The sequence below is a fragment of the Kogia breviceps genome, chromosome 1, assembly GCF_026419965.1.
Source record: "Kogia breviceps isolate mKogBre1 chromosome 1, mKogBre1 haplotype 1, whole genome shotgun sequence".
NCBI lineage: Eukaryota > Metazoa > Chordata > Mammalia > Artiodactyla > Physeteridae > Kogia > Kogia breviceps.
This window is the reverse complement of record NC_081310.1, coordinates 121,542,704-121,566,635: the sequence shown is the minus strand read 5'-3', so window position 1 is coordinate 121,566,635 and position 23,932 is coordinate 121,542,704. Positions and strand designations below refer to the sequence as shown.

Here is a 23,932-nt window from a genome sequence, read left to right as displayed (position 1 = left end):
GACTAAAGTGGCTGTATGTGAAGCACATTTTAAAAATATCTTTTCCCCATTTCATTAAAGGATCCGTCAGAAAAGCAGGAGGTAAGTCAATACCCCACATCCCCGTTTTGGCTCACCTGGGTTTCGTTTGTTCAGCCTGATAGCAGCTAAAGCAAGATGGCTTTGGCTGTTCTATCGACAGTGAACAGGTTTGTCTCATCCCAAATGTGACATGTGCCTGATTATTCACATTCAGGAAAAGTGCCAGTACTACTCCCTGCCCAGGAAGTCTGAATATTTGCTTTCCGATGTCTATTTGCCAAATATAATTTGTTGTCATGTCAGTTTATTTTAATCATCACCCATTAAAAAGGTCTTTCAACTTCCAGAGTTTTGGAAACTCTTGTGCTGCTAATACAAAACACTGTCCAAAATGAAACCCCAAGAGAAACAAAACAAAGAAGTCCCCTATACTCAAGACTACAGCATACATTTCACCAGGGTGGACAAGTCAACTTAACCTAATAATCTGCTGGCTTTGAGAAAACAGTGTGCCAGGGAGTACCTTTGTTTGAGAATCTGCTTGGAAATGTTGAAAATAGCTTCTTTAGACTATCCCTTCTAGCTCTGTGTCTATTGTCACATGTAAGATGTGAGATTTCTCAGTATAACCAAGTTGTTAAAAACGTTTACCTTTGGAAAAACTTTTACCTTTGGAGAAATCAAGAAAATTTTTCTTACTGTCAGATGCAAGTGGCACTACAGAAAAATTCACCATGAGAAAGAAAGTTTAATGTGCAGATGTTTCTGCTTAAAAAGCCAGCAAAGTCCCTTAGGTTTTCTAAGGTGGGTTCTTTGGTTTTCTGCTCTCTATCACAGTGACCTCTGATTTCTTGGAGCACTGAGTTTCTCTAAAATTTCCCTTGGGTGACAAATACAACTGACCTACTTCTGGAGAAGATGGATGGTCAGGGAGGACTGCAGGGCTATGCAGAGCAGGCGCACTTAGAGAATGCAAGTTCAAGGAAGGCTCCCTGCTCATAAATATCAAACTTGGCCATCAGAAGAAATGTATTCAGTCTTCATGATTTGCTCCTAAAATCTCAAACCACCGAGGAAGAGATATTTGGGAAGGAGAGTGAGTAGGGGAAAGAGGCATCTGGCACACAGGATACTCAGGAGGAAGGTGTGTTAGGACAAGGATTCATTCCATCCGGCTCAGTGTGTGTTGGTGGTATAATGGTGAGCATGGCTGCCTTCCATTCCACCCGGCTCACATATTAGCCTGTGGCTGAGCTTAGATATTGCCAGAGATGCTTTTAAGAAAAAAACTAAAAAACAAACAAAAAAACCCCACATATTTTAAGGGATAACCTATTTCCTTTCTTTAGCTTGGCATGGAGCTGTCCATATCCGATTTCCTGCCACCTCTTTGGCAGTCTACTTTACAACTGGATTCTTATCTCTTAAATCTTTCACCATGGCAGGTCCTGGGGAAGAAACTTAATCTAAAGACGTGAATAACATGGAGAAGCTCTACGGGGAAACAACAACAGAAGAATTTTAAAGAAAGGTGAGAGGAATCTCAATTATTTAGCCCAAAGCAGACAGTTTGCAAATATTGCCCACAGAGGATTATTACAAAGAGGAACAGACAGGTGTACTGCTCCCTGGAGAGCAGTACATGAGGAAATGAGTTTAAATGGCAGTGACAGAGATTTAGGTCACATAGCAGGGAACTTGCTGATTATGAGGATTGGTTAGTTATAGCGGGAATTTATGGAATTTCTTTCTTGAGAGATATTTAAGCATTGGATTGAAAACCATATGCCTGGGGGTGACTTAGACCTAATATTACTTGATGCTGCAGAGAAAACAAAGATGTTTTCCTCTAGGCCTATGTGTTGGTTGCAATTTTGTACCAATTATTGTCTCTTGATATCCTAATTATAATTATTTCACAAGCTCACTCCATTAAGGAGAGTGAACTAGACCACCTTTAGTTTAGAGAAGCTTTCAATGAACACTATTCATCATTTTCAAAAATTGTCCCTCCTCACTTTCAAGCTAAAGGACTTTCCTGTTGTAGGCAAAACTCTGCAGGAGGGGTGAATTAGATGTTGTTATAAGTTATGGAGTAAGGTTCCAAGGCAGGAAGTAAAATCTTTCAAAAATGTTCTACCTCCCACTTTCTTTCTATATTCCCGCAATATGGCCAACCTGTTCGCACCTGCACTTTGGTTTTCTGTAGGCATCTTACTTCAACTTAACCTGAGCACTTGGGTGAAAAGAGTGGATCCTTCCCTCTCTCCAGGCATACCAGGGTTCCCATCTGTCCCACCTGCATCTTTCTGATCCCTGGGAGTTAGTCTCTTGTCTCCTATTTTAGTCCCACTTTAGCTGATCTTCTTGCTGTTTCTTTCTTCACCTGGACTAAACTGGGGAGCTTGGAGAAACTTCAGATGTCTGAAAGCATTTGACGCCTCCAGAGATGCTCCTAATTAAAAGGAGCATTCTAATTACCTGACTCAGGTAGACCTGGGTATGTGCTTGACTTCTGCTTTAAGAACATATAGTGTGTTCAACTCAGACATATAGTGTGTTCAACTCAGGATTGCTGAACAGAAGCCCGAGGGATTGGGACAGGCACACCTAATTCAACACCTCAGCATTTTACTTTGTTCTGTGAAACACAGTGTTCCTTCCACACTTAGATTTTTTTTCTGCCTGCACATATGAGCAACCTTACATTTTTTGGAGGACTTTGGAGTTCAAACTTTTCACTTGCATTTCTTGTTTAAATACTCTCACCTTCATAACCCTGTAAAGTGCAGATCATCTCTATGTTTACTAACGAGAACATGGTTCATATTCTTGGCTCAGGTAACAAGTTAGCAGTTGAACAAACTAGTACTTCAAGTCCAATTTCTGACAATAGCCCACACTTAAGGTGGTACAGATACACATAGAAGGTGGCCTCCCTCCCACTTTTCCCCACTTCTTTCTCTTCTTCCTCTTCTAATTATCATCAGACTTTGAGTGCATCCTGTTCAGGGACCACAAAGGCAAGTTAAAGTAAAGATAAATTATAACAACATCTAACCCACCCCCTCCTACAGTTTTGCCCCCGAAAGGTAGGTCTTTTTTCTTGGAGAATGGGGAGGGATAATTTTTGAAACTGATGAAAAGGGATTGAAAACTTCCCTAAACTAAAGGTAGTCTAGTTTACTCTTCTCACAGGAGGGAGCTTATGAAATTCAAATGTCAAGAATCAAGATATTAATTGGTACAAAACTGCAAGTCATAGGCTTAGAGGAAAACCTTACCAAAATGACAATTTACAGATTTTTAAAAGATATAAACCTGTAAGAAGAAAGAAAACCTACAAGAAGAAGAAAGAAAACCTACAAGAAGAAGAAAGAAAACAGGAGTGGAGACAATAGCAATAAAATATTGGAAGCTAATGAGGAAATGGGTGAGTAGTAACTGACTTAGCAGATTCAAGTCAAGGCTTTGGTAGAACCTAAGCCACCAGTAGGAAAAGCTGAGAAACAGCCAAGTAGTAACACAGAACTCCTCAAAAACTCAGGAAATGGTGGCATCAGGTACCCCTAGACAAGAGGGTGAACATGGGGCTGTAAGAAGTTGGGGTGGCTAAACTTCTGTTTGAGAAGCAATAACATTTCTCTAAATCCCCTTCTTTACTCCATGGTGCTGGGACCCTGCCCTTCCTCATCTGGGAGGAAGACAGGAAGTTTACTCTCTAAAGAGGATGAAACTAGGGTTCCGGGAATGACCAATACCAGCACAATTGAGGGCAGAGAACCACAATTACAGAGGAGAATTAAATTAATGTGTACATGTTGAATGTTGTGACCCCCAGAATGCTGACAGCCAGAACTACAACCTCCAGGAAGGAAACAGGAAAACCTGTCTCATTGAAAACCTGATAAGCTCAAGAGGAAAGATCCAAAGATGAGATACCAGAAGTTCCTCAGTAAAAGGCCTAGCCAGATAACCCTAAGGGAAGTTCAAAATCAATATGTTCTACCCACCAGCTCAGAACTTTCCTATTCTTAAATAACTCTATATTAATATTCTCAGAGAGATAAGACATTGCACCCATAAGATAAGAGTAGGATATATTTTTTTAATTCATAGGAAATACTTCTTGGAATTAACAAATGTGAAGGCAGTATTAAAAATGCAATAAGAAACCGAAAGATAAAGATGAAGAAATCTCCTAGTAAATAAAGAAAGGAAAAAGATGGAAAACAGAAAAGGAAAATTGGAGCACGATTCAAGAAGTTCAACTTTCAAATAAAATTATTTCTAGAATGAGAGAACAAAAAAAACAGGGGCAAGAAAAAATAAATAATTCTAAAAAATCTCAACAATGAAGGACATCATTTCTAGACTGAAAGGGCTCAATTAATGCCCAGAATAATGAATGAAAATATACCTAAATCAAGCACTATTATTGTAAAATTTCTTCCAGAGAGAAAAAACAGCTCAGGAATCTTAATGGCTTTGCATTTCCCCAAAGCAATCTTCAGAGATAAAACTCAATGAGGAGTGCTTTCAAACTTCTGAAGAAAAATTAGTTGTAACCTAAAATTCTATACCTTGCCAAACTATCTACCAAGTGTTTGTATAAAATGAAGATATTTGCAGACATGCATGGTGCAAAAAACATTTACCTCTTATGTTCCCTTTAAACCAAGAAGGGGGAAGACAAGATCCATGACACAGGACATCCACAACTCGAAAGTACTGAGGAAAATGAATCAGTAGAATGTCTGATGTCTGAATGTGTAAGTGTAAGAGGAGATTGAGACAATTGGCAGAGAGTCAACTGATGAATTAGTGATAATTATATACAAAACCAAGGTAATGTGGGGGTGGAGAGAGAGACAATTATTAATTCTAGGGAAAATCAGAAGTCATGCAGGAGAAGCAACACTATTATAGTACATGGCTAAATTGTGGTTAGTATTTAGGCTGTCATAATAACGCAAACATTAATTCTGACCTAACCAAAATGTCAGTATAATTCTATTTGGAGGATGGTGGGGACAAGGAGGACAAAAAGGGCATGAATATATAATTGGGACACAGGGCTGAAAGAGAACTAAATTTTCATTTTCCATAGTAAGAGGTCGAAAGAAAAGACCTAAAATTTTTGTCAAGAAGTGGCAATACGGTTTCCCTGGTGGCGCAGTGGTTGAGAGTCTGCCTGCCGATGCAGGGGACACGGGTTCGTGCCCCGGTCCGGGAGGATCCCATGTGCCGTGGAGCGGCTGGGCCCGTGAGCCATGGTCACTGGGCCTGTGCGTCTGGAGCCTGCGCTCCGCAACGGGAGAGGCCACAGCAGTGAGAGGTCCGCGTACCGAAAAAAAAAAAAAAAAAAAAAAAAAGGAAGTGGCAATATATCATGTTATTTACAGATATGGATTGATGTCCAAGAGAATCAGCTAAAAGTCAAAAATGGTGCTCAGGGCTTCCCTGGTGGCGCAGTGGTTGAGGGTCTGCCCGCCAATGCAGGGGACACGGGTTCGTGCCCCGGTCCGGGAGGATCCCACGTGCCGCAGAGCGGCTGGGCCCGTGGGCCATGGCCGCTGAGCTTGCGTGTCCAGAGCCTGTGCTCTGCAACGGGAGAGGCCACAATAGTGAGAGGCCCACGTAACACAGAAAAAAAAAAAAAAAAGGTGCTCTGAGGAGACAAAAAAGGGAGTGGGGCAGTAGGGGACTCATGTTTTTCATAACAAGTCTTACAGAACTATTTCAGCCTTTAAACCATGTGCATGTTGTGATAAAGCTTAAAAGTTTTACTAAGAATTAAAAATAAATGCTTTTGCTCCTCTTCTCAAAAAATTAATAGATATAATATTGCACATAACTTTTGGGACCTTCATGAGACAGGTTAGGGACCATGACCTAGCTAGGCTCCCAGGAGTATGAAGATGCTATGGCTCCATTTCAGCACCATTTCCACCCTGACTGCCCCACCTCTCTGCACCATCTTAGTGGAGAATGTAAATATTAGAAATGGAGTTTTCCAAACAGAGTGAATATAGCCCTAAGGAAGTATCCCTTATTGTACCCAAAGTTGTCATATGATAAAGCAGGGACCCAGCTTTTTTGGACTAACACACATTCCAGGTGTGTAAGTAGATCTCCACAATTGAAACCTGTGACTTGGTTCTGCACTCTGTGCCGCAGATGGAATAGACAGAACAGGAAGTTGTTTAAATTAAGGATCGTTTTAGCCATAGAGGCAGATGCTGCCTGAACCCCCAAATATACCATATAAGGTCTGAGTTCCACAGCTTAGATTATTGTGGAAACTGAATGGACTGAGTCAGTGTTTGTATAGACACCTCTTTCCATTGGCCACTGCATTATGATCTCTTTTTATCTAAACTTGCTGCTAGCTGACCCAGGTAAGAAACTGAGGGGGTTCTGGATAGGAAACTACCCTTTGGTCCTAAAGTGAGGCTTTTTCTTGCTTGCATGACACTGGTATTCCTTATGAGCAGTCTTTAAAATGAATCATAGGCTATAGCTTTTAATAAAAAGTCATTTGGGGACTCCCCTGGTGGTCCAGTGGGTAAGACTGAGCTCCCAATGCAGGGGGCCTGGGTTCGATCCCTGGTCAGGGAGCTGGATCCCGCATGCGTGCCACAGCTGGGAGTCCACATGCCACAACTAAAAAGATCCCGTGTGCTGTAACTAAGACCTGGCACAGCCTAAATTAATTAATTAATTATTTTAAAGTCATTTGAAGCTGTATCATATGTGATGCTAACAGGTTTAGAGCCCAAATGACAGTGTCTAAAAACCTTTCAGCTTCCAAGTCAGCATAATTTATTTTGCTGAAAATCATCACAGGAAGGCCTTTGTGTTTTTGTTTTTTAATCTACTCACAAATCAACTTCTATATTAACAAAACTTAAAAACTCCTCCTAAGTCTCTGGCTTGGGGGAGAAGGGAACAGTAACAACACCACCTTAGAATTTAACAAGCAGCAATACATGCCACAGAACCAGGCTTTGCTTTTTTCCCCAGGTTTGTAAGCATGGCCATGGACAAGAGTCTGGGATTATTAGAGGGAGTTCAGTGGGATCTGTTCCCATAGTGAGTGCCATCTGGTTGCCCTCTTCTGCCTTCACCTGGCTTCCTGGCACTTACTGGCCTGAGATTTGCTTTCGGGGTTTGGGGGTGTAGCTCTATGGCCAAGGCCAGTCATGGCTCAGCAGGTACGTGGTAAGTGTCTGTGGGTGACTACCCCATAGAAATTCTCAGGGCTACAGAGTCTTCTTGGCGTACTTTCAAGTTCATTCCTAATATATAAAGCATAAGCTGCCCAACAGCCCTAGAATCTTACAGCCATGCAGGAGATTGGGGAAAGTTGCAAAGAACTGTGAGTCTGAGATGTGAATGTGTCAGTACTCCTGTGACAAAATTATTAACTCTAAGTTGCTCCTCTGGATATGGGAACATATGTATATGTATAACTGATTCAGTTTGTTGTAAAGGAAAAACTAACACACTATTGTAAAACAATTATACTCCAATAAAGATGTTTAAAAAAATAATAATAATAAGTTGCTCCTCTGCTAAACGCTGTGCCTTGCAGCGCTTGCATACACTGTTCATGAAGAAGAACATTCCTAAACTGATTCACAGATGTTCATATATCCTCAGAGCCTTACATTTAAGAGACTTATTTCCTTTCTCTCACGTGAAATATACACTTGACCCTTGAACAACGTGGAGGTTAATCTGCATGTAACTTATAGTCAGCCCTCCGCATCCACAGTTCCTCTGCATCCATGGATTCAACCAACCGCGGACCGTGTAGTGCTGTAGTATTTACTATTGAAAAACATCCACGTATAAGTGAACCCTCACTGTTCAAACCTGTGCTGTCTAAGGGTAACTGGCTTCACTCAAAGGTTGCTGATGAGGAATCTGTGGACTCAAAGCCTACTATTAAACTCCTAAACTTTTGTTTTGGACTGTGTGACTTTCCCATGCTAGGCACCATAGGGTTAATTCTTCTCCTTCTGCCATAATTTAAAGTAAGTCTGTCAGAGAATGCAGTATCTGAAGGGAAGATTCTGATGAAGATTAAGATATGACTTCTCAAAACGCCCTTCCGTGCTTCTCTCCCCTATAACACAGTCATCGTTTCAGCCTGGCTCATGGTATGGATTTTAAAAAGGTCGAGAAATTCTGGTTTATGCCATTGATTAGGGCCTCTGGTGGACAGTGCTCAGCACCTTGGCTTCCTTTTTTACTTCCTGCCCATTTATATGTTTATTCTGAAGTTTTTAGCTTTGGGGGAATGTTTTATGTTTCCAGTTTGTCTGCATTATCTTTCTTTAATTAAACCCTAACCACAAAATAGCTTTATTAGCAGCTAAATTTCAGCAACATCTCAAATGTAATTAACATAAATAGTTTAAACATTCCTTTTCTAAAAGGAATTTAGAGATTTGCTTAAAGCAAATTATATTTTTGCAAAACCCAATTCATGCCAAATACATAAATGTGAAAATGGTGGGAATGAACTTTCTCTCTCTTTCATTCATTATTTCATCCATTCATCCATGCAATGAAACACAGTGTCTATAGTGTGCCAGGCACGTGGAATGTACACCAACTGATATGCAACAGTCACACTAACCTGTGTGAGAATAGATGTACCATAAGGCCCCTGTCAGCAGTGCTCCAATCACAAATGCTGCAAACGCAATGCCCATCACGGTTAGGGTGTCCAGACCATGGAATATCGCTATAATGAAGAGAAACCAATGCATATTTTGAGTGACTCTGCATCACATGCTGCAATTTTATATTGTTTCACAAGTATTGTCAGAAAGGCTGAGCACCAGCTAATAAAATCGGAGGATAAAGAGCAGATTCCAACAAAATACACTGTATGTGTAACTTGCAAATATTTTCTCAAGAGAAAAATGAAATTTTCAGATTTCCAAGATACCCTCAGTTTGCAATTTATCTTGAGCAACAAACTTACTAAAAAAATCAGATTTGTCAACTCTGTAAAACCTTAGGTCTATGGTTTATTGTCTCAATCTGAGGACCTACTATTTGAATGATAAAGTGGCTTGAAAAGTCAAAGGTTAAGATGCTTGGGAAAATAAGGTGAACTACTATCAAAATCTGACTCATGGCTTCTTATTCACTGAACACTGAGACACTACACAAAAAACAAGACACTACATAAAAAACACACTCCAAACACTTTATAAACATACCTTCATGAACATTTAAAAGTATGAAAGATAATAGGAAGAAAGGTGGTGAAAAGGAGAAAACATACAATAAGGATAAACTATTCCTATGGATTATAAAATTTCACTGACCTCCTCACATTAAACCCTCCATCTCAACAATTACCTATTGTGTCATTTAACACAACCTACTTTTTAACACTTTTCCAACCATGATCTTTCTATGAGGTGAACAGAAATACTCCTCAGTGGGGAGTGATGTCAATTTTATGGTCAGCAAAACATATAAATAGAACCAACTGTTCCGCCATTTGCAAAGATTTTTATATTTGAAATTAACTCTAGGCCACAGAAATAGAATATTTCCTTTCATGTAAGAGAACTACCTTATTTGAATCACTTATAGAAAGTAAAAATCAGTTTCCAAGGGACAGAGGTTTTTGGTGGAATAAAATTTCTAAAGTCTCTCTTTTTTTTTTTTTTATACTATAAATTGAAGGTACAGGATCTCCCCATTATTTCAATACTGTTTCTATGCTTCTCTCCAGTCAGAAGTGACTCCAGCTGATATCTATGTAAATTCAACAACTTCAGTGTATAATATACAGGTGTAGACAAATGTGACCCTTGAGCAGCCCCAGCACTTGAAAGGGCTCAGGAAAAGTATAATGTGGTAGAGAAGGTTCTGAAGGATCCAGATTCCCAAGTCCTGGTCCCTACTCTTCTAGCCATGTGCCCTATGGTGTTCATTTAACTTCTAAAAAATGGGACAGCACTACCTCACCTGCTGAAGGCAGGGGGTAAACAACAGGAGTTTGCAAAGAGGCTGGGGATCCCCTAGGAGGAGTAAGAAGTGGGAAGAACGCTATGGAGGTTAAGACGAACCAAGCTCCCATCAACCTAATTTAGTCTGTAGGACAGATATTAAAAGATGACTTGTCTTTTCATGCCTACAGATGCAAAAGTGGGGCATGAGTAAAAGTTTTTAATGAAAATATTCTAAAATTCTGAAGATGGAGGTGTCATTTATGAGAATCAGACTAGGTGAGTACCAGAGAACGTGTCCATATGTATCTCTTTCTAGGTTCAAGATACTGTTACGTGATATTGTTAAACTAATACACTTAATAGAATGGTTTATAAAGTACTTAGCATAAAGGAACTCTCCAGACTGATTTTTACATGTATGTGATGGGATCAGCCATGGAGACTAACCTGGAAAGTCTTAAAGAGGAAAAAAAGTACAGACTCTCCTCACAAGGCAACATTATCTAGAAGAGCTCTGGGTGCACACCCAGAAAGCCCAGGCTCTTGTCCTGCCTCAGTGACAATTATAACCATGGGGAAGTCACTTAAATACTTCTGGGTCAGAGTTTTTTTCTGTATAAAGCAATGAAATTGGCCCAGATAATTTCCAATGCATCATTTTGCAGCAGCTGGTCTCTCTCCCTTTTTGTCTCACAAGCCTTCTCGACACCCCTTGGACTAGTGATTGTCTTAATGGTATAGCAGCTAGTTCCTTTATCACTACTTCTCTGAGCAGGCAGATACTGTTGATGATACATAAAGCAAACCCCTCCCACAGCTGTATGTTAATGCTTTCAGATCACAATTGATATAAGTATGCAGACGATGAACTTCTCTAAAACTAAGAAAGATACTATATTTGCATTAAGGTGATACACACCAATGGGTTAACAAATTCATATTTTAAAATGGCAGAAGTGGAGAGGAAAAAAGAAAGGAGAATGAAGGAATGACAGGGGAAGGGAAAAAAGAAAGTACGAGAAAAATGGGGTGAGGGAGAATGAGAGCAGAAGTCTTCTTATCAAAACTCAAAGTTTGGCAAATGTTCCATAACCAACTCATTCTTATAAAAGCCCAGGAGGCTTTATTTCAAAATAGTTGCATAAAGACTTACGTGGAGAAACTGGAATCGGTTTCTTAATGCTTGGACCTGTTTCTGAAACAAAAACATAAATCATGATGCGTTCTACAGAGAAATCAAGTTCTAAGTGAAAGGTCATCGAAATCTCAGCAGAGGCTGACACTTTTCTATTTGTTAATAAATACTTCCTTTGTAAAAGCTCTGTCAATTATCCTCTTTAGATATCAAGATTATAACATGGACTACTCAGAAATTTTAAACACTGTACTTTGTTAATGATCAATTGTACAGTTTCTCCAATTTGAAGAAAAATTGAAGGCAAACACCTTCAGGGAATCTGAGACTGATAATTCGTGCGTGTGTGTGTGTGTGTGTGTGTGTGTGTGTGTGTGTGTGTGTGTGTACCTTTCTGTTTATTTTAAAAAGGATCCAATATCTTTAAATCCTGTTTCTCCAGTGTATTCAATACTATTCGACTTTCAAAAACGTCTTTTAATGTACACAAGTGTTGTAAAGGCATCTTCATTCTTCCATCCTAATACTATCAATCATCCTTTAGTTCAGCTCCTCATCACGCATCTGCATTATTACAGAGCTTTTCTAACTGGTCTCCTTGTCACCACTACTGCTCCCACCCCAAATGTTTCTCCCCCCATATGTGCCCCCAGAGTGACTTTTCCAGAGCTCAGAGCTGATTATGCTATTGCCCTGATTAAAACACTCAATGACTTCCCTTTGTTTATGGGGAAAAAAATCCGAACTCTCCAGCATGGCACAGAGAGGTCTGCCTCCCTGTACCCACCTCTCTCCAGCCTCCTTTCCTAATGGGCTCCTCACCCGTGCTGGGCTCCTTGTAGTTAAGTTCCCCCAATTCTCCATGTGGCTCCATGTCATCACAAGTTGCAAGCCATCCCCTCAAGTACCCCCCTCTCCCAGACCTGCTTTGATGCATTTTCACAGGGAGGCCTTCTCTGATTCTCTCATAGCCCATGCCCACCCCAGCAGGGCAAGTCTCTCCCACCTTTGCTCATTCCTTCCCTCTTCTGTTATAAATGTGCCACATCACATCGGAATTCTCTCAATTTTTTTAACCCCCAGGGCAGAGTCTAGATCTTATTCATCTGTATATCCTCAGGGCTCAGCCTGGCATAGAACGGCCTTACCAGAAATGCTTGGTGGAGGATGGTTAGAATGTTGATGCACTTTTTGAAAATAAAGGCACTAGAGGAAATTTGGAATAAGACTGTAAGAAAATGCCTATATGCTTTGACAGTTCTATACAATGCCTTTGTGTTCAGAAAGTGCTAGACAGCCTAATCTCATTTGAGGTTTCAACCTGCCCCGTAAGGGAGGCAGAAAAAGAATTCTTATCACTATTTTACCAATGAGCAGCCTGAGACTGTTATCATGTGACCAGCCCAAGGTCAGAGCTGGAAAGCATCAGGGTAGGGGCTGACCAAGGATTCCAGATTCTGCCCTGTAAGCTAAATGACTGGTGAGTGTTGCTCTGTCCTTAGCTGGGGAAGCACTGATTAAGAAGGTACTTGTGCATAGTGACATGCTATTCTCAACAGTGAGAATATCATAAACCAGGGGGTAGAAAATAACAGCCAACCACTCTATTTTTGTTTAAGTGAACTAAAGATGAATTTTATACTTTTAAGTCATTGAAAAAAATGAAAATAATATTTTATGATGTGAAAATTATATGAAAGTCAAATCTGTTCCATAAATAAAGTTTTATTTGAACATAACGAGGCTCATTCATTTATATATTGTCCACCACTGCTTTCACACTGCAACAGCAGTTAAAGAGTCGAGGCAGGGACTCCATAAGCCACAACCTGAAAATATTCACCATTTGGCCCTTTATAGAAAAAATGTGTTAAGTCCTCACACAGACTCTGCCCCTGTTCTTGAGAGTTTAAAAGTGATATGTTTAGTGCCTCTCTTCATCTCCATTTTCATTCAATAAAGGAACACACACCTTGTGTTGGAATCCATAGGGAAGCAAAAAATAAAAACGTGAAAAATTGACCAAAACAAGCAGCATTTGAGTTGATGTTTATAAAAATAAAAAAAGCCAGATAGGATTGTAAATTCTCGGGATTAACCATTTTAGCTGGTTGAGCACATTCTTGCAGCGTGCGGTATCACAGTCCAGCTCTAAGGGAAGGAATGCTATGGGATGAATCAAAGCCACTACAACGGAACGGTGCCCCCTGGAGTTGTGGAGCATAGTGGCCCTGGGATCAGGATATATGTGAAAGTTATACTTAAATAAAATTACTTAGAAAATTAAAATAACTGTGTGTTTTTAAGAAAATCTATTTCCGTGTGCAGAACACACACCAACTACACAATGCACATGAGACTGTCTCCTGGGAGTTTGGCTCCACCAGCCTTATTGGCAGCAATAAAGTAACAACAGCTACGCCTTACATTTGTTCATTTGTATAGTGTTTTACAATTGACAAAAAACCCTCATTTACATTTTCTCATTTTAAACTCTCAAGAGTCCTATGAAGTAGGGGTATCTAACCACAAAATTCTTCAAGAAGTAGTGGTTTGATACTCTGAACTAAGTCCAAAGGCATTTAAAGGTCTCTATAGCGTTCATCATGCGAGAAATATACACACTTCTGGGAAGAGTTCCATTCAATCAACCACCCATAGTTAAACTTTGTCACTCAAAATCCCCAAGAGGTTTCAAATAATGCTTCTCCCCTAAGGAGACCTCAGATGTGAGAATGTAGGTTTTATAGTAAAGCCTGTGTGATAGATGACATTGTTTTAAAATTCTTAATGGATTTACGTTATGACCTAATCCTCTTACCCCACCCCAAATAGGGGCCTCCTCATAGAGCTAAGCAGAAACAGTTGTTGCTCATTTCCCCAGAGGCGAAGTTCCTCCATGCTTTCTGTGCATAAACAATAATAAGCACAAGCTGCAGATACAAGGTTAAAGGATTTTATCCCCTAACATTTTTGTTCCAAAATTCCCAATAACCCCTGAGTATAACTAAAATAGTTTGATCTCCACTGGAACCCTATGATCGAGTTGGCATGCTGAAAGGAAAAGAGTGGACAGAACAATATTTACTTTTGGTTTAAGGGTACGATTGAAATAAAGGAATCCTAGCTATTACTGGAAAGAGAATTTTAACAGTAAAGATTTCTTTACAGAGAGAACAAACTATAATCAACATTCTGAATTAAATCTTTTCATATACTCTGAGCAAACTTTGGTCTGCCCCAGAACCAAAATTTCCCTCCTCAGACTGTCAGGCATGGTCTTCATAAAAGGGATATTTCTGGGGTTATGCATGAGTGACTGACCACAGCTTCTGGCTTCAGGCTTTTAATTCAGTTCTCCTAAACATGGCAGGACCAGGCAGGCCCACAGGGAAATGAGGTGTCTAACAGGCACCCACATCTATTAGTATTTGGCACCGAAGGAAGGATGGGGAGACAAAGAAGCTTGTGCAGGCCATTGAAGATATACTTTTTACTGACTTTATTGCACTCTTAACAAATTAATTCATCTCTGCTCTGGGTTCTTTCAGTATCACTGCAATTGCCTATTCACTTATCTGCATCCTTCTACTAGGATCAGTGGTTCTCAACTGGGGGTGATTTTTGCCTACTTGGCTCCTCAGGGGACGTTTGGAAATGTCTAGACACATTTTGGGTTGTCACAACTGCTGGTGGAAGGGTTTGCTAAGGACATCTAGTAGGTAGAGGCCAGGGATGCTCCTCAACACCCTACAATTCACAGGATAACGCCCACAGCAAAGAGTGATCCAGCCCAAAACATCAGTAGTGCATTAGATTGTAAAGCCTCATTCAATGATAGGAAAATTTGTTTATTATATGCCAAGCATGTAGTAGGTCCTCAATAAACATTTCTGTTATAAATAACCATAAATATCATATATATCTTATTATTGCATACATACCCTTGCAACTCAACTTCCATGCTGTTTTCAGAGTAATCTTCCTAAACAATCTGACCATCGGTTCTCTACTTGAGATCTTTGATGGGTCTCAACTTTTAAAGATGCATACTGGAATATTTGTGAATAAAATGAAATGCCTGGGTTTCCTTTAAAACAATCCAGGGACAGGAAGTGATAAAACAAAATTGGCTATGAATTGGTAATTGTTGAAACCAATTGAAGGGTTTATGGGAGTTCATTCTACTATTACCTCTGTTTCTGTTTATATTTGAACTTTTCTAAAGTAAAAAGTTTTCAAAATGTGAAGCACATTGAATGAAAAAACACCTTATGATATCTCTTCCTTATTGGATAGAGACTGAATGTCCTGGTCTGTTAATTAAACATTCATACCATCTTTCTACTCAGCTTCCCCTCATCTCTACCTCAGCCTGAGGACAAAACCTGGCTGGTGCTTTAGACTATTTTTGTTCTGGAAAAAATCAAATGTGTTCCAAAAAGTAACGCCTCTCTTGGATTAATTTCCAACTGACGTTCACAACTTTCCCTTCCACTCCCCTCTAATCCCCCGCAAAAACCCTAGTTTGGCTGAGATGTTAAGAGGAAGGAAAGGAAATTAACATTTACTGAGTGCCCATGATATGCCAGGTACTGTCCTGAGCACATTTTAATCTTTAAAAAGTTATGTGTAAAATAGATAGCTAGGGGGAAGCAGCCGCACAGCGCAGGGAGATTAGCTCAGTGCTTTGTGACCACCTAGAGGGGTGGGATAGGGAGGGTGGGAGGGAGGGAGACGCAAGAGGGAAGACATATGGGGACATATGTATATGTATAACTGATTCACTTTGTTATAAAGCAGAAACTAACACACCATTGTAAAGCAATTATACTCCAATAAAGATGTTTTTTTTTAAAAGTTATGTGGTAGAAATATGGAGAAAATTCAGTATTTTAAACACTTAACTTGCTAAGAATTATATATTGTATATAAATCATGGCAAATTTGGGGATGTTCTTTTGTGCTCCCAATTTTTTTTTTTTAATATATGCCCTAAATTTCAGACGATTACTTTTCCCTTTCACCATTAAAAAATAAAATCATCGCTGACGCGGTGTAATCATTTTTATTATGTAAGCCCAAGTGTTCTCAAATGCTGTAAAAAATGGTCACAGCATCCAAAGCAAACAGCACTAACCTGCCTATACTTCAAAATATTTCAGAAAATATGGTAGGATGGCACCACCTCAACTATTTTAATTGTTTTGCCATAAACCATAATCTGCATAAACTATTCACGTTTCCTGGGCTTTTTTGTGAGTTACAATTCAAAGTCACAGAACTTGTCCTAAACTTTAATACTCTCTTAAACAGTTTACATGTTTCCCAACATCTTAACCCTTTGGGGGAACAGACTTTTTTCCTTAAATTCTTTTTTTTTTTGAAAATGAGAAGATTCCATTTATTTGTATACGGTTATATGAGCATAGAGAAAGGGATGGAAAGATATACACAGGATACAAAAACTGTTAACTTTCATTAACCAGGTGTGGGTTAAGGACTAGTTATTATACATTTAATATTGCATCAACTGTTAGAATGAATAGGTATTAATTTTATAATTAAAAATCAATAAAAATTAAAATGAAAACTTAAGTAATAAAATATATTGCTGGAAAACAGAAATTTTCTCAAATTATTGCATTTCTCCTCTTCCTTTAAACCCATTTCTTTTTTTAAAAATTTTTATTGAAGTATAGTTGCTTTACAATATTGTGCTAGTTTATACTGTACAGTACAGTGAATCAGCTATACGTATACATATATCCCCTCTTTTTTGGATTTCCTTCTCATTTAGGTCACCACAGAGCACTGAGTAGAGTTCTCTGTGCTATACAGTAGGTTCTCATTAGTTATCCATTTTATACATAGTATCAATAGTGTAAATTCTTCAACTTTTCATTTCATAATTATTAGAGTACTTGGGTGCTAACTTGCATACCAGTGTGATGCTGCATGAACAGGGGAAGGGGCCAGGAAGAGGGGTATGAAGAGATAGATGCCTATGTTGCTTGCAGTTTTTATTAAAAACTAGAATCAACCTCCCCCTAGGACAAGGCATAAGGTTTAAGAGCGCAGGCTCTGGAATCAAAGTTCTTTGATTTGAATCCCAGACCCACCATTTACTTATATGCCTTGGCCATCCTTGCTCTATACTATACTTGCCTCACAGAGGGGCTATGTGGATCATATACTATTATCCACATAAAGCATTTAGCACAGAGCCTTGTACTAAGTAAATGCTCAGTAAATGTTAGATCATCATTATCATCACCTCCATCTCCATCATTGCCACTACCACCATCATCTATTATTGAAAATTTAAGAAGCAAAAGAATTCTAATCCCATGTTGGTTCCCAAGGGACTGAGAGATCAAAGGTAGCAAAGATGTGCTGCAAGGTTCAGGAAAGTTCCATTAAAAACAGTGGCCCAGAGGAGGGACCCAGAATTATTTATTTAGTCTTGATGGCCTAGTCTCCCTGTCCACAGAAGGAAGAAACACCACCTGAAATGTGTCCATGCTACTGGCAGTGGCAGCCACAGAGCAGCCCTGTGGCTGGCTGTGAAGTTGAAAACCTCTATCTGCTGCCCCAGAAAACCCAAGTGTTGAGAAATAAGATGGACCAAATGGCCAGGGAGAGCTAGAACTTTGGCCCACTCTCCAAAGAGCACCCACATAGTAAAAAGACAGTAAACCGTCCCATTGGTTGGGAAATTTTTACCCCCAAAGTTATTCCCAACAAGAGATCTGCCCGCTTCCAGAGATACTACAGTATGTTATCTTACTACAGTAACACATTAGGTTGTCTGGCAGGAAGAACATTCATGATCCTGTTATTTTTCAAAAAGACCAATGTTATCAGGCAAATAGCCACACTCCTCTTATAAATGATTATTCCAATTCACTGAGGGGTAGAAGGAAAGCACAGACCCCAATGGCCTGAATTGAGGAGAAATGCTTCTAGAGTCAAAGGAAAATACACGTAAAAGGTGAGAGGAGTCACTCATAAAGCTAACAATTGCCAGAAAACCTACCCCATTCGGTGTAAAGTTAGAAAGAGTATTTGCATACAGCCTCTGGGAAGCCAGCCTACAGTCTAACCTTCTCAATTTGTTTAACATACCGAAGCAATAAACTTTCTTCACCGCATGCTTCTCCACTAAAATCTACTCTCAATTAGCAAATCTCATGAAATTGCTTTAATATTTGGTAAAACTTTACTCTTGAACTTTTATGTACAGAAAACATTGACCTTTCAGGATAATTACAAAGTTTAAATTAAAGGAATTACTTAGAAGAATACCACCAGACTTAAAAGAATGGATGAATGAATTACTGGAAGTTATACGGCTGCAATATTGATGCCTAATTATTGTCTGGCACAGGAAAAAGCAAGCTGCTGCCTTCAATTACCAGCAGAATGAGCTCTCTCAAAATAGGTAAGAGTAACAGATGGAATAGGAGGTAGCTGTTGCCGTTGTTAAACCACTTTCACAGCACAAAACAGAGCCAGCTGTCGCCCAATTGTCACATATACTTTGCAACACAGTTAATTTATTCTTATTTCTTTCCCTTGAACCCAATAAACAAGGAACTATTTGGGCAATCCACTTAGAAAGACTGAGGCTGTTATAGCTGTTTCAAACGGTTGAAAACCAACTAATAACCTAACAACAAAAACACTGATGAGGAACCAATAAACATCTCATATGTACATTTCACACCAACTTTAGGAGGGCTGGGAAATGAATGAAAAATGGTTTTGCTTCTTCAAACAGTACAGCTGAGTGTTACAGCTGAAAGGGCCTCTGGGGGTCATCTGGTCAAAACCCCTCTTTTTCCAGATAAAGGAAATGAAACCCCAGGACCTAAGGGGAGAGCTCCAAAGTGCCACAGCCAGCTAGCAGGGAAAGCCAAGAGCTGTGCCTAAGATTCTAAAAACTAAATTATAAAAAGCACTTGAACAGTTCTCAGCCTTCTTTTGGCTGTGACACCTAAGATGGATGGTGTTCACATAGATAGTGCCCTCCCCAAAGGCATCTGCGGTCCTGAAAAAGTACCCTAATAGCTTGCAGCCAGCACAACCTTTACCAGTAGGTCATGGAAGAATGGGCTACGGACTACATGCAATTCCAGCAGGAACTCTAACCCTCTCCTATGCTTCCTCAAGGAAGCATACTTGCACGCAAGGGAGAGTGACATCGTGATGTGATGGAGGCAACCTAGACTTTGATCTAATATTTAAAGAGGAAATCACTGGGACTTCCCTGGCAGTACAGTGGTTAAGACTCCACACTTCCACTGCAGGGGGTATGGGTTCGATCCCTGGTTGGGTAACTAAGATCCCATATGCCGTGCAGCACAGCCAAAAAGGGGAAAATAAATAAATAAATAAGGAAATCATTTGCAAATGTATCACTAACTGCATGCCAGCAGGAGAACCAACTAAATAAAATAATCCTTGGGCAAAGAATTCTATTGTAAAGTTACTAATTGGCTATTAATTTATCTTTTGAATACAAGTGGACTTTGATTTACAGTATCGCAGCTTCTTTATGAGCAGCCCTCAGGCCCCTCTTCTCTGACTGAGCCTCCTTGAAACGCACCTTTAAATTGTACTTCATGGTGGATCACAGCGAGGGGCTTGGTGAATGTCTTCTTATTCTGCATCATGGCCCAGATCATCGAGGCATCCAGTGAGGTGCAGGCTTCATCAGGAAGCACACACTGCAGAGAGGCAGAGCAAAGCAGAGTCGGGAGGTCACTCCAAAGGGCCTGAACAGCTGACCTGTGGCCCCTTATCAGACAGTTCACAGCTGTTTACCCCAGAAAAACAGGACATTGGGATAGTTTCAAAGAACCACAAATAATCTGGGAGATGTGAGAGCAGGCCCAGTGTATTCTCAGCTGCACTTGAAGATGCAAACATGGCTGGACGGCTTCCCACAAAACAACTGGAGCTTTTAGTGTTATTTAGTCTGAAAAATAAAAAAACTACATGACAAATGTTGGCCCTTCACCAAGCTGGCTTCACATAAATGGTTCATGTTTGTGATTTGTGATTGTGGGAAACTTCATGTATTGCATTATGAGGGTGACAGATTTTACATGTGTTGTCCAAAAAGATAATCATGTTGTCGAGTACATTTGATTTTTTAACTCTGGTATAGGCTCATGCAAAATGAAGCTTTCCAGGGTCATCTGCTTTTAATGTTCCAAAATGAAGTCCTGGGGAGTTGTGCCCAGGTGTGGAGGCCATGAGATCAGCTGTTTCTAGCTATTTTAAGGCTCCAAACTTAGAACCAGCATGCCCAAGCCTAGTGTAGCTGTTTCCATTACCTTTTTCTTTAAAATAACTTTGGTTCCTTATCTATGCCCATCAGTGGGTAAAACGCTAATGTCAATGATATCCATTCCCTTTTGTTGGAAGAGGAAACATATCAATTATTTTAGAAGTCTATATACAGCAAGGTACCCAGAAAAGTTAATTAGGTTCCAGTTCTTCCAATCACAAAAGAGCAAAGACTTGTAGCTTTACTGTCATTGCTGCTCTAGGCAACATGAAAGTCAGATACATGTTATAAGAAGACAACTCCCCCCCACCACCCCCTCAAACAAACAAACAAGAAAAGCCTTTACAACAGCCCCGTTGTAAAGGGAAACAATGGATTTTTCTGTGGAGAGGAATCATTACTGAAAAGATTTGCATTTTAGAAAAAGCCTTCTTACTTTCCTACTAGTTCTTTGGTTAAGCAAGAGTCTATGATTCTACAATGAACTCACTGCAAGACCCTGGGCAAGACACTGAACTCTCTGGCCTCAATTTCATCAGCAATAGGCAGAGTTGGACTCAACGATCTTTGATAACTCTTCCTATAACATTCTTTGGCTCTGTCTATTGTCATAGAAAGCACTCACAGAAATGTGGAAATATTACCCACAGGCAGCAAACAGAGGGACAGTGGTAACAGCTCTATAAATGGTCCTCTGTCATCATATCTACCGTCTCATTTGCACCTCTACCCAGGAGGGAAGCCGGTACTATTACTTCAATGGTACAGATGAGGACATGCAAGTTCTGAGAGGTCAGGGACTTGCTAATGTCCTCTTGGTAAGCAGCAGGCCTTCCTTCTCGGTCCTCCATGCTCTTTCCACTCTATCTTGCCTTGGATATAAATAGCAACTTTAGGTTTAGGGTCACATCCCATGTCATCCCCTGTGACTTAGAACTCTCCTTTGAATGTTCTGGAAGGAAATATTAGGACTAATTTTCACAGATTAACACACTATGAAGCTGGGATGCCACAGGTCAGGCTCACTGAAAGGTAACAGCCACAGCCATCAGTAAAGACCCCTGGTAACTGCCAGGCCTCCCCTCCTAGATCCCTAACTCCTAAAAGTTACCCTCTGGGTCCCAGCCATGCATGAAGCTCCGGATGTTTTTCTACCATGGTCCACTACACCCCAACCTTGATGGTCACTGGAAAGTGAAGGCCCACACAGCTAAGGCACCAATGTTTCCAAAGGCAACCTAAAGAACACAGCCTAAATCACCTTATATATACACGTACTCCCTGAGGACTATGAAATCAGATTTGCTATATTTTCAAATGTATTATAAAATTTCCTACGGTCTTATGGAGAAATGGATGCCCCGGGGAATATAACAGTACAAAGGATTCATATCAATGGTAATCCATCCAATAATAATAATTTTTTCTTCTCCCTCTACACCCATCTCTTACAACCTATGTATCAGGTGAGAAAATGCCATCCATACAATATATTATTAATGATATGACTCAATTATTAGACTTTTAGACATTAATTGATATGTGATTATAAAAGGAATAGAAGTCAGCTTACACTGTGTGAGATATCTAAAAAAAATAAATGCACATATGAAATTATACATAATTATGGCAGATCACAGAAACAAAACTAAGCAGAAGATACCCTTTGTGCACAAGGCCAAAATGATGAGGTAATTACCCTTGCTGATTCCCCCTACCTTGGCCACGCCAGCAAGGTCAAAGGGTTCTGATTTCTGTTGTGGCAATAGAATGTACTGGTTCAATGTGGGGAGTGACATGAGGCGAACATGATGAACCGATGAGAAACCAAGAAAAATTAAAATATTTGTTAGTTTCCCTTAGAAGTCCTCATGAGACAAGTCAACCTTATAACTCACACAGAGAAGGTCAAAAAACAACTGCAATACAAATCTCAGTGGGACCTGGAAAAATTAAACCTCACACTGAACTTGTCCTTCGGCTCTCTGTACTTCTGGCACTGGATACTATCTGAATAGCAAAGATAAAGCCAGACCTCTCCTTCAATGGAAAACAGTCTTGATTTATCATTCGTAAGACACTACTGAGTAGCACACATGGAAAAAAAAAAATCATACTGTCAGGATTTATTCTCTAAGACTCCATAAAACTCACAGTTCCCTGCTAACATGAACTTTATGGCTTCAACTGGGCAGTTCCCTAACCCAAAACCTCAACCTGCTGTAACTTGTGATTAAACTTCTCTGGTAGGTCACTGCCTCACCTAAAAATGTCAAAATAACAGTACAGATGGATGAAGGCCCACTAACCTTAGGTAACTTCTGGGGGTCCTTTTCCTTTTTGGTACACAGTGTGAGCTCACACTGTAGAAAGAGCAGGGAGGTGTTGAAGATGGGCTTAAAAACAAAGCTGAATCGTTTCTTATCTATCTCGGCTTGCGGGATAGGAAAGTGCACTCTCTTGGGATTGTAGAATTTCACAGATTCATCTTTAGGACAAATGTTTTCAATGATAGTATAATCAGACATCCTATCAGGGTTCGAATATGGAGAGATAAAGCATGTTTGGATGGCAAATCCCAGTTCTTGGTCAGCCTTGGTAACGGACACCTACAACAGAACAGAAAGATCAATTCAGAAACAAGTTAGCATGTCACTTTCACTCTAGGCACAAGGGTAACATACCAAAGCGGCCCTTCTGATGAGAGACGTTGCTTTACTTTCCTAACATATCCATATAGTCTTCCTTCTAATTACAAAAGTAACACAGTAATTGAAGAAACAGATGTTTTCCTTTAAACTTGGTATAGATGATACAGTGAATTATTTAGTTCAAGTCCCAGCCTGGAAGAGTCTATAATACAAGATAAATAAGTCTCTTCAACCTCCCATAAGTCCTCTAGGAAATAAAAACAAAAGTACATCATGCACCTAAGTGGATTTTCCCAAATAAACAAAACACCAGTAGGCAAAGCCCCTAATGTCATTAACAGTGTATCACCTGTTAAAGCAAGCTCTTTTAAAAAATTACTCAAAAAATAAAGGACAGAGGTAGAATCTATTTAAACTACGCACGGAAGACCAAACTTCTAAACTGCAGCAAGTCAGACTGTGCCTGAAATATGGCAGTAAAGCTATAGATTCGCCCGAAGTCCTGCTTCATGGTGAGCAGGCAGAGCTGACCTCTGGGGCTGGATGTTGGGGAGGGTGCAATCTGGTGGCGATCACCGGCCTGGCGAAGTGTCCCAGCTTCTCAGAGGTCCAAACCAGACCTTGCCAAGTACTCACCCTTCACTCTTTAAGCCCAAGGGTATTTTAAGGGAAATCTAATCTGGAAACGTTTCTGACTCATTTACACTTCCCTCTTACAAAACATTTGTATGGGTTATGTCCAAACCTTGTTCAGGTTCTTTTCTTTAGAAACAGGAAGTAGTATTTGGCCAAGAGTAAACAGAATTCAATTCTCATCTCAACTACCAATTCAAATCTCAAC

At 39.9% G+C, this 23,932-nt stretch overlaps 1 protein-coding gene and 1 long non-coding RNA gene across 18 annotated transcripts in view; both read right to left on the bottom strand.

Moving 5' to 3' along the window:
• The window catches only part of LOC136794872 (uncharacterized), a 340,829-nt gene that overhangs the window by 26,684 nt on the left and 290,213 nt on the right, over positions 1-23,932 (bottom strand). The gene's annotated exons all lie outside the window — the stretch shown is intronic.
• Positions 1-23,932, bottom strand: part of TGFBR3 (transforming growth factor beta receptor 3) — a 200,584-nt gene that overhangs the window by 5,519 nt on the left and 171,133 nt on the right. For 6 of the 17 annotated variants that reach the window (XM_059061291.2, XM_067042777.1, XM_067042721.1 and 3 more), the window contains 5 exons: positions 22,750-23,049; positions 22,159-22,194; positions 19,754-19,874; positions 11,161-11,202; positions 8,672-8,779 (listed from right to left, as the gene is read on the bottom strand). In XM_059061291.2, coding sequence (XP_058917274.1) covers positions 8,672-8,779; positions 11,161-11,202; positions 19,754-19,874; positions 22,159-22,194; positions 22,750-23,049 — 607 coding nt within the window. The remainder of the gene's footprint in view (positions 1-8,671; positions 8,780-11,160; positions 11,203-19,753; positions 19,875-22,158; positions 22,195-22,749; positions 23,050-23,932) is intronic. The other 11 variants (XM_059061302.2, XM_067042789.1, XM_067042772.1 and 8 more) reach the window with 3 other exon arrangements.